Raw genomic sequence first — 11,142 nt, 5'->3', positions numbered from 1 at the left:
CCTTCAAGTGAGGCCTGCGCAGGCTAAGCAAGGCCCGAGTGACCAGCCATCACCGGGCACTGCCCCCCCATCGCCTCAGGAGAACAGCTGACTCAAGAGGCGCCCTGCTGGCTGCCAACGGCCGCGGTACCGGTACCGGCCCCCGCCTGCGCTCACCGCCCCGCCCGGCCCCGCCCCGGCCCCGCTGCCCACCGGCCTCCGCTCGCGCCGCCGCTCCCTCCTGGCCGTCACGGCCGGCGCCGCCCGCGCGCCGCCTTGCGGCAGTAGCGCTCCCGGCCCCCGCGCGGCAGCGCCCCCCCATGGAGCCCGCAGGAAGCGCGGCCCGGAGGGGAACAGGCTGTATCTCTGAGCGCATGCGCACGCGGGGACGGTACCGGCGTCGCTGCGTCCCGCGGCGCATGCGCGGTAGGAGTAGCCTGGGGAAGCGCGCGGGCCGCTGTGGCGGGGGTAGTTGGTGGTTGCGGCGCGTTCCGCTCGCTCCCTCGCGGCCGGCGCCATGGTGCTGGAGAGCCTGGCCCGCATCGTCAAGGTCCAGCTGCCCGCGTACCTCAAGCGCCTGCCGCTGCCTGAGAGCGTCGGCGGCTTCATCCGCCTCACAGGTAGGTTGGGGGAGCAGAGGGGCCCGGCGGCCTTGACCCCTTTCTGCCCCGCCGCCCCTCCGGCGCCAGGCCGGGCGGCACGCTTCTGCCTGGACACTGGCGCCCGCCTGGACTCCGGCACGTCCAGCGGGCCTGCCCCGTGTCGGGCTGCGACTTCTAGTTCTCGCTCCAGGCATCGCTCGCTTTTTCCCGGCCCCGCTAAACAAATTATCTGTTACAGAAGGGGGCAACCCCAGACGTTAAATCGTCGTTAAACTGTTTCAGCAGGAAAAACATCCGACAAGGTGGTTATGATGCCCTGTGAGGTAGATGGTAATAGAGTAAAATGCAGCGATAGAGTAAAACGTACCAGGCTCCTCGGCCCTAGCTCGTTTGCATTGTACTTAAAATTCCTCTCTGTACAAGTACCAGCAAGTCAGAAGCTGTGCACGTAAAGAAAATGGGATTTTAGCTGAAGGCCTAAAACACTGCCTCTTCATTTGCCTAAAAGGTTAAAGAGAGCATCTATAATGTTTAAAAAAAAAAATCTAGGAGTGTGCTACATACACAAAGTTAGGGTGGTTTATTTAATCATTTTTATAAATATTTTCTGGGTGAAGGAGTGAAAATACCTATTCATTAATGGTACCCATGTCACAGAATAAATAAGAAAGAAAACTAAATACTAGCAAATTCTTTAGGTGTTTAGTGTATTTAAGTGCTTTGCAAACTGGATCCACCTGAGCCCAGGCTAAGCTGTTATAATACAGGCAGAACCTCAAGTAGTGTCAAATGACAAGTCTAGTTTGGTGATAATAAATAAGAAGAATGCTCTAACAGAAACTCTCTGGAAACAGAAGAAGTCTCCGAAGTGTAGAATCAGTCTTATGTTTGTCTTGCAGCACTAAGCTATATGGGTTTAATAGTGCTGGAAAATGATTTAATTTAGAACAGGCACAATTTATTTAAAATCATGTTTATGCTGCTTGTAAACTTGAAGTCCTGTTGTCTTTTCCATGACAAGGAAACCTTTTTAAATGAACCATTCTTCTTTCCCTGCAGCTACTCTCTCATCTGAAAATGTTATTAATTATATTTCCCTGCTTACTTCAGAGGGGTGGACTACATGACCTGTGAAGGTCCCTTCCAACCCAAACTGTTCTGTGATTCTCTATTGACTGAATAGAGAAATTCAGTTGCTACAAAGCTGGGAGGAAGGGGATACAATAAGCTACAGAACAGTGCAGCTTCTCATATTCTTAGCATTTGGTAGTTTCCTACTTAAGTCATTGCCCTTTTAATCACAAGTTGTAGTTAAAATTTGTTAAGTTTAGTAATGCTTGAGTTTAGTTTCTTCTTGCTTCACTTGTCCAAACATACATTTCTGTAACAGGATTATTTGTGCAGTCTCTGTATTTATTCACACTACATAGTAGTAATATAATTTATTCTGGTAAGAACTTTTTTTTTTTAGTAGAATGATCAGTGGGGGAGAACTGGTTTGCTGTCATGTTATTTACCCCATAGACAGGTACTTCCTTGAATTTGGAGAGAGAGCAAGAAGCAAACAACAAATGGAGACCAAACATGTGAAATGTCAGTCCCAAAAATATTAAACAAAGGCAAAAAAAGGAACTGAGTCAGAAATTGCTTTGAGACCTGGTAGGATTTAATGAGTGTACCTGAAAAAAAAATCCACTGCCTGTAGTTCTTAGTGATTTCTTTGGTCTTGTGCTAAACACTCTAAAAAGGGGAAACAGGTATAATTAAAAATACATAGCTATAGAAACATTTTGACACTTTTTTCTTTTTTTTTTTCAACAGTGAGCTAGACTAGATTAATATCTGCTGTTATACTTGTCTATCTTCTTCTTAAGGTGGATATGAATGAAAATTGAGGAAAAAACAGCAAAAACTTTACAAGGTGCTTAAAGTTATGGCATAGGATAAATGCAACATGGTGAGGCTTTTCAGAAGGAAATCATAAGACACCACATCCTAGGCACCTAAATTAAAAAATAATCCTTAGTGCTTAAAAGTTATTGAAAGTCATTGAAACCTCATTGCTTATTAAAGACTCTTGTACTTATCTGCACTCAGAGCTGCTGTCAGTCTAAAGTTTCATCTGAGAAAACTGGATTGCTTCGGCAAGTGCCACTTCTTCTGTATAGTTGTTGTGGTCTTAGTCTGTCCTGTCCTAAAGTCATAAGCCTCTAAGAGCAGGGGATTTCCAATTCTGGGAGTTATTTTGCAGCAGCAACTTAAAGGAGCATATATATTGAATTACTGTTAGTGAAAGACTATTAAACAATAGGGAAGATTATATTAATATTTTCTTTTATATTTACTATTACAACAAATTACAGAGGAGCATATTCTTTAGCAAATAACATATCAAACATGTCAAGCATTTTTCTTTGCTTCTTTTTTGGAGGTGAGAAATAATATTGATCTTAAAACATTTATAGTGCGTTACTGTTTGCCCTTCGGTGGCATCTACTGAGCTTAGTCAGGGACCAGCACTATGAAACACTTGCTAGCATAGACCTTGTTTGCAAATGCAGGCCAGAACCCAAATCTGGAACAGTGCAGTCCTCTGCTTGTTAGCTCTTTTATTGCTTCTGTAAACCTTCATTAACTTCCAGGCAGATGCAACTTCAGTTCCTCTAGTACATCAGTTGTAGAAACAACAAACTAAAAGTATAGGGAGGATTCTTTTGTATAGGATATTGTATAGTGTGCTGATTAAAAATCTTGAGACGCTTCTTGTCTGTCATGAACTCACGAAATCACAATGGAAAACTGCTTGCTTGGAGACAGGAAGACTGTTAACATCCAGAGCAAAACTCCTGAAGGTAAAAGCAATGAGGGAGGAAGGAAAGAATGTTTGACCTTGGATTTGAAAGTGGATATCTAAATTGTCGTGCTGCTGCTGCTCCTCAGAAGCCTCTTTCAGTCTCTTGCCATAGCTGCTTTACCCTTCCCTTCTCAAGTTCACTGAAATGAACAGTGTTGTCTCATGCTGACATTGCTTTTTATCCTGGTACATATCATTAACATGGCATAGATGTTCACCTCAAAATAGCATGTGGTCAGAGTGAGAAAAGAGAATTTCAAGGTTTATGTAAGAATCTACGTGCTAGTCTCCTTTCCATAAACATGACAGTCCTGTCTTACACTTGGCCTATCTGTTAAGAGGGACTTTAATGTAACAAGCTGCCAGGCAGGAAGAAGTTAGTTTTGTGGATCATCTTTTACAGTACTGAGGGACAGAAGATACCATGATAACACAGTCTTCAGAACCCATTTGAACAATGAGTTTGTCATTTGCAGAGTGGCTTGCTAAGCTACCTATAGTTTTGGCCTTTAATTTATTTAAAGTGTGCTATGTCGCTAAAAGGACTGTCACCTCTCTACCTTCATAGCTGCTGATATTAAAGTGGTGTGCGGAATCCTTTGTATTCAGTTTGTACAGCAAGGAGAACACCCTGAAGAGACCCAAGCAAATAACAGAGAACAGTTAGGATAGAACTCCTTATTAGTTCTGAAGAGAATGTAATTGAGAAACTAATTTGAATTTGAATGAAGAATTTCATCAGCTTAGGGAATATACAATCACAGTTCCAATCTTCATTTTGATTGGTAGCTAATACTTGTTAAACTTTTTGCTTGCAGCTGAGCTGTAACTGAGAAGCTGCTTTTGGGTCCGCATAGGGTCATTTCCACAGAAATTAGCTAAAACATAAACCAAAGTGAAAGATCGCAAAGGAATAGTTGGTGAAGGACAAGCAGGGACCACTTGATTTGACTCTCAGTAGCTGGCCTGTCCCTTTCTGTTCACAGTATGGGGTTTTGGTTTTTTTTTTTGGTCTTGTTACTGTTGGACTGAAAGTTAAGACAGCCTCTCCTCGAAAATGTAACTGTGGCCTATGGTCCATGGCCTCAGCTACTTGGAATTCTCTGGGCATTCCTGTTTCAGTGATATTCCTGATACTTTCCAGGACTTATCTTTGGGATTGGTCTCTGTCAAACACAAGTCAAGTTTGAAGACTAACCTCTTCGATACTCTACTCTCCATTTCTGGCTCCAAAGACTGCCTCTTCCCATGCAGCAGAACTGATAAAGAATCTCCAGAATCAATGTAATTGCTGAATTCTGAGTTACCAGCTGTGAAAATAAAGTCTTGTGAATTGCCTTACATCTGCTTCAGAAAGGTATGAATGGCTTCAAAAACACAGAGCAGCTTACAGTTGTAGGAAGATATCATTGCATTAGTTTGCATGAAGCTTTTCTCCCATCCCCACCCACACGGTCCAAAGACCTGGGACTTTTTTGCTTTGTGACTGTATTTTGCCTCTCATGTCCTAGAAGCGTGGTCATGTTGATTTTTCAATCTAAAAGTATGAGCTTCTGGCAGTCTTTTGGTGATAACAAGTCAGTTTATGATTAGTGTACGTACTGGTATAACTGGGGGCTTTCCAGAGACTCCCAGATTAGAAATACACATATTTTACAAAGAAATCATTGGCTAGTGAGGACAAAACTCTTTATCAGCAGTTAGCATGATACAAATATTAAATAATAACCATGATAAATAATATCCTTGTACTTCCTATTCCTGTTTCTAATTTCCTTTCTGAGAGGTTACAGCTATCGTGTTCCTGTTTCATTTGGATGAACCCAACTGGTTATGAGTCTCCCATAGACATGACTACTGTTCCAATTTTGATACCATATCAGGGAGTTTCAAGCTGTATTGAGATGCCACTTGCCGTTTGGTTGCTAGTCTCTTAATGGCCTTTAATTCTGATGCGAGACATTTCCTTTTTGTGTCTTAGCCCAGTGTATTCATCATATACTTGATAGGTGTCCTGCTTCTGATACGGTGCACTTGTTAGAATGTCTGTTCTGGTTTGGAGTTCAGAGCAGCTTTGTAGAGATCCACCTCTTTGCCAACAGTCAGGTTAGATACTCAATTTGGTAATTTTTTTCAGTGACCAAATATTTTTCCTCTCTTCTAAAGTATGTTCCAAGTTGGGCCTTCACATAAGGTCGGAAAGTGCATTTGGATTCCTGTTGATGGGGTGTTCTGGAACAGTGCATCTCAATTGACATTACTCACATGATACCATTTTTGCCATATGAGTGACAAGGCTGGAATGTGGTTTAGTTTGTACTGCATGCCTGTAGTTAATATAATTTACTTTTTAGCTTCAAGGTCTTAGCACCGAAGTTACCACTGTCTCATGAAAGTTTCTGTGATGTTGATTAGTCCTTTCTGATACTGCTAATTAAAAGAGTTAAGTAAAGCTATGCTAGCTGATTCTAAAATGGTGGTTGCATTGGTTTGGTCATGTGAGGTCAGAGGGGTGGCTCATTAGCTGTCTTTTTCTTTGAGACAGTCTGAGAGACATTTACCATAATGGCTGCTATCAGATTATTGTGTTCTCTGTTCTTCCAGGCCGTGGTGAGGGAAAGGTATTTGTGAGAACTGACTGTTTAGCATCTGGTGGGAATAAGCTCTATGTTGTAGTCCAGTACTGAATGTTTCTCTCTACTGGAATATTCAGGCAATTTTGTTTTTTAATTAGTATTTTCACCAAGCTTGTCTGGGTGGATAAAATTGCTTAAATTTTTGTATTGCTGTTACTGAACAGTAATGATAGAAAAGACAAACAGGCACTGCTGTCCAGGAAACTCAGTATTTTGGGTAACTGAATGCATTTAAGTATCTCATTGTTAATGATTTAGGGCTTACAGCTTGTTGGGGGGAACTGAGAAAAGAGCAACAGAGATTAGTGTATCACAGTGACTCCTAGCAAATTTTGTCAATTGCTATGCATAGGGACCTCTGCAAGTGCAGGTGTGGAAAGACTACTGAAAATTCTTGCAGTGCCTTTAGCATTTATAGAGTTGTGCGTTCCCAGATAAATGCAAGAAGTGTGGTTTTCACTTCAAAGGCTCTAGAAAGCTCAAAGAACGTAAAACTAGTCCCACAAAGTATTTTCATTACATGGTGTACTTCTAGAAAATTCAAATTATTAAGAAAAAGCCACTGTGTTCTAATTGGAAAAGTATTAGCATGAACATGTGCTCCATTATTACAAATAAAATCAGGCTATACAGAATAATGTCATTTCTGAGAGCTACAACCTACATCTTTAGCCTGCTCTACTTCATTTCCTTTCTTGTACATCTTAATCTCGAAAAACAAACTGTAGAACAAAATTGTGCTATGTTCTGATCCTAAATCATGTAAGAGGAACTCGATTACAGTGTCTTGTCTTACAAAGTGCTTGTGCAGCTATTTGTGCTCTAGCTCATTACACTTTGTTTCTCATTTAAAAATATTTTAAAACTCTCTTCTATTTCTGTATGAGTGTTTAGATTTAATGTATTCTCCAGAAATACAGAAAAATGTTCTTTCCTTTATTGCACCATGGTACTTAAATTTCACGGGAGTATTATCACAGCATGTTTTGCTGGAAAAGTGGATCCACTTTTAATATATATAGATCTTATGCTGATGAATTTCTTAAAAAGTCCAGTAAGTCTTTCTCTCACCAGTATGTGTAGAAGATTTATATTGATGTAGCAACACAGCTAAGTCTGCAGAGGATATTTGAATCTCTTACCTGTACTTAGAAGAATTTCCTCAGCTGGGTAAAAAGCAATTTTCTGTGGCTTGAGTTTCCTGATCTCAGGATTCTTTCTTTCTCTGTGTATTGTAGAAATTGCAGGGTTGCAGATCCCTGAGCAAATAGAGTTCTGAATAGTAAAACCAAAAAGATTGATGAAGGTTTTCTAGTGCTTATCTAATAATCTGTATCATTTCTACCAAAAAAACCTTGGAACAAATAAAATGAGGGAAAACTTCAAAAAGTTAAAAATCTGAAATAAGCAATTAAAAATTGAATTATAAAAGGTACTGAACAGTTCTTCAAATACAGAATGTTAAGATTCCAGAACTGAATATACTTACTGCATGTAAGCATGCCCACTGTGCTAGTACACAGTGCTGGTTTACTTTGGGTGAGCAGAACCCCTGTAATTTTAGGGTTCCTCATTTCAGTACATCTTTTATTTGTTTTGGATTTATTCTCCTTCATTGAGCCATTTTCTAGAGTGTCAAAATTAAACTTCTGATAAAATTCTAGGAATCACATTTTCACCTTGGCTACAGTAAACCACAGCAGTAAACCCCAGGTTTTAATCTGGGTCTACCTTTCTTCTTAAGACTTAACCACAGAGTCTTGTTTGCCCTCAGAGCCTTGCTGACTGAGCAACCCCATTCCCTACCCTAAGCCTAAGTTACCTGAGAGTAGCTGATGCTGCACTGTACTGAAGTGGTGTCGACCCAATCCAAATTCCACCTGTCTCTAGTTTCAGAATGGCTGCGGTTATTGCCTTTCCTGGGTGTGCTGGCCTTGCTTGGTTACCTCGCTGTTCGTCCGTTCCTCCCCAAGAAGAAACAGCAAAAGGATAGCTTGATTAACCTCAAGATCCAGAAGGAAAATCCAAAAGTAGTGAATGAAATAAACATTGAAGATCTGTGCCTCACTAAAGCTTACTGCAGGTGTTGGCGTTCTAAGACGGTAAGATGCTTTGCTACTTTAGGATTAGAGATTGAAACTTGCATATTATTATCAGTGTTTTGGTGGTGAATTGCTACATGCTGACCTGTTGCTTTTCTTGGGAGGTGGAACATGTTCCTGGTTTTGGAGAATGGCACAGTTCTTATTTTTCTCCACTGTAAACCTATCTACATGCAGAAAGAAATGTAGAAGCTTGTAAGAAACACAGTAGAGTTTTTCTAGAAACACTTACAGAGTGACCACCTGTGAGTAGCTTAAAACCAAGCAAGACTTGTTTAATATTTGAAAATACATTGCAACTCATTAGAAGATAACTACTCCATTTTGCAAAAACAATGCTTAGAAAATTGTTCATATTAGAATGAAGGTAAGGCTGGACTTACGTTGGTGAAGGAGAGCATATCCCCGTGTGGTCCAGAGCAGCCAGTAGATACATGGTTTGGATAGTCCTTGTCCCCCAAATCAACTAGATGTACATGAACCTTTTTCACCTACCTTTCATTTCTTTTGAATGTCCTGACTGCACACTGGTTTTGTCTTCTCTGGACTGAATGCTTTCCTGTTTTAACAAAAAAATCTGCCCTGGACCTAAGAAAAACCTTTTAACTGTTCTCCCTTCAGACTAGTCACTTCAGCAAAGTATTTCAGCTTTCCTTAAAACAGTACTTTCTGGTTGCAAATGATTAAATCTTTTTTAAGAGCACTTTTACTAGTTCCACAATAAACCTTAAACCATTTGTGGCTGTGATGGCTGCTTTGCTTGTTATTCTTTCATGGACAAGGCTTTGTCCCTAACTTTGTGTCTAAGAATAGCTATTTTAGGACCTCACAAACTTCCTTACTTGCTAGCAATGTTTGTTTTTTTCCCTTAGTAACAGGTCCTGTGTCAGATAGGAGACAGGGAGTTTGATGTTGAAACGGAGCATAGTAGGAGGAACTAGCAACATTATCAAAGTGCTCTTGACGTAGGAAGAAGTATAAAAATCACCATGCAATTGCTGTACAGAGTTATACTAATTCCTCATGTATGTTTTCTTTCAGTTCCCTGTCTGTGATGGCTCCCACAACAAGCACAATGAATTAACCGGAGATAATGTAGGTCCACTAATACTCAAGAAGAAAGAAGTATAGCAGATGTTTAATCCACTAGATCACGGATGATAAAAAGTCTTTTTATACTGTTGTAGTTGCAAGGGACAGCATTTTATTATGTGATTGGTATGATTTAGTCTGATTGCTGTAGATTTCTTTTTGGAATAAACTGCATTTAGACAGTGCTAAATCTGTCACTGTTTTGATACTTTATTCTGAGAAGAATTGTCTGCTTTGTAAAACTGTAAAGTAACTATCTGTAAATAAGTCGTTTATTTCAACAATAAAATGACTTCTTACAATTAAGCCTGTTTTGTATGAACATGCAATTATAAAACTGGCTATTTCTGAGTGATAGAAGTGCACTTCTGTCTGTTGATTTTGTTCTGCTGAGAAGCCATGTTCATTCTGCTTTTCATGAACAAATTTAAGTGGGGAAAAAAAAGACACTAAATTCATTCTTTATGAATATATCTAAGGGTACCACATAGCAATGTTAAGTTACACTAGGTGAAGGCCTGGCCTGTGTGGTGCCTGAATGGGCAGTTAGTCTCATGCAAAGCAGCCTGGCTGAGACAAACTCCACACAGCTGGAAAGTCTCATATGGCATCCTAGGTGGAATGCTGCAGTTCCAGACCATATAAACTAAATTATTGAGCAGGTCAGCCACTAACATTATCCCTTTATTTTGGGGCCCCTGTGTTGATCATTGATGAGCTCTTGTAAGGAAACAAATTTGCTTCTTGCAAGGTCACATGCACTGGACCTGCTTCTTTTTGTAGCAGGGACTTTCATGGAAGGAATTGGTTAAATGACAGAACCAAGAAAGCGGAGCTGAGCTGTATTCTTGGCTTGTTACCCATTCAGAATGATTACTTGGGCAAGTCGGAACTTTGCTGTGGTATGGCTTAATTTCAGAGGCAGGTAAATAATTGCTACTTATCTAACTGCTAGACTTCTAATTAATTCTTCTGAAGTGCTTTATTTTCCAATGAAATACTGTATCCATCAGTTGAAAAATAAATATTTGATCCATGCTACAATTTTAGACAATTGTACTAAGGCAGATTTCAACTGTTCCTTAACAGCATTTCATTTGACCCATTGTTAGGCAGGTTGGAACCCCCAGAGCGATGTGCTGTTGCCAAAGCTGATCACCACCATGCTGAAACAGAAAGCAAGTCAGAAAGCAGTTCTCACATAATGGCTCTCGCAGCAGCAGTAGGACTAAGGTAGATCATTCCTCCTGCATTTGTAACAGTTGTAGTTCTAAGTACCTAAACCTCTTGCTTTGCAGCAAAAGACGGCTGGTTAGGAAGTGGTTGTATGTTAAATTCCCACTTTTACAAAGCATGTAATAGAACAACGGTACAATCTTTAATGTTTAAATGCTTCATGGTGGTCTTCCCTTAATGGATGAGCAAACCATAAACATTATATTAGGATATAACATAACAGTAATATGGATTTTCCTCTAAGTGTCTTATATTCAGTCTTCACTTATAGATGCAGTATATTGAACACCAAGCCCCAATTCTTGGGTTTGCTGAAGAAATTACTATTAGAAATGTAAAAGCCTGGCTTTAGATTTATTTTTTTTCAGGCTTTAAAATCCATAGCCTGTTGTAGCAGGTTGTTATATACAAATCTGTACAGACTTCCAGCTTTTATCAGGATACTTTTGCATTCAAATAGTTTGATTTCCTCTGAAGTCTGAGAACTAAACTACATATGTCAATCCTGTTCTTACTTCTGTTGCTCTACTCAAACAAATCCTGTTAGAGTAATACAGCAAAATTGGTTTCATTTCTCCCACAAAGCTCCTCTGAAAGGAGAGCAACAGTGTAAGGCTTAACCTTTTGTCTCCATCTCTAGC

General features: G+C 40.3%; 1 protein-coding gene and 1 long non-coding RNA gene across 2 annotated transcripts; one reads left to right on the top strand and one right to left on the bottom strand.

Annotated features, from left to right (window-relative positions):
* The first annotated feature begins 387 nt into the window (after positions 1 to 387).
* On the top strand, positions 388 to 9,571 carry CISD2 (CDGSH iron sulfur domain 2). The gene is made up of 3 exons (XM_075751537.1): positions 388 to 599; positions 7,962 to 8,173; positions 9,215 to 9,571. Exons 1-3 carry the CDS (start codon positions 497 to 499, stop codon positions 9,302 to 9,304), a joined length of 405 nt encoding a protein of 134 aa, XP_075607652.1. The 5' UTR covers positions 388 to 496; the 3' UTR covers positions 9,305 to 9,571.
* Positions 2,362 to 7,966, bottom strand: LOC142601705 (uncharacterized). Its single transcript, XR_012835269.1, has 2 exons — positions 7,894 to 7,966; positions 2,362 to 7,346 (listed from the first exon to the last, which is right to left on the bottom strand). It is a non-coding gene; the product is annotated as an uncharacterized LOC142601705 (long non-coding RNA).
* Positions 9,572 to 11,142: the final 1,571 nt, after the last annotated feature.

Source organism: Balearica regulorum, chromosome 4 (assembly GCF_011004875.1).
Source record: "Balearica regulorum gibbericeps isolate bBalReg1 chromosome 4, bBalReg1.pri, whole genome shotgun sequence".
NCBI lineage: Eukaryota > Metazoa > Chordata > Aves > Gruiformes > Gruidae > Balearica > Balearica regulorum.
The sequence above is the reverse complement of the archived record's forward strand: the minus strand, read 5'-3'. Positions and strand labels throughout refer to the sequence as shown.

Excerpts from the sequence above, each read along its gene's own strand:
- CISD2 (XM_075751537.1), top strand. The coding sequence starts at position 497 with ATGGTGCTGGAGAGCCTGGCCCGCATCGTCAAGGTCCAGCTGCCCGCG. Across the intron at positions 600-7,961 it reads CGGCTTCATCCGCCTCACAG|TTTCAGAATGGCTGCGGTTA; the intron begins GTAGGTTGGGGG and ends ACCTGTCTCTAG. Across the intron at positions 8,174-9,214 it reads GGTGTTGGCGTTCTAAGACG|TTCCCTGTCTGTGATGGCTC; the intron begins GTAAGATGCTTT and ends GTTTTCTTTCAG.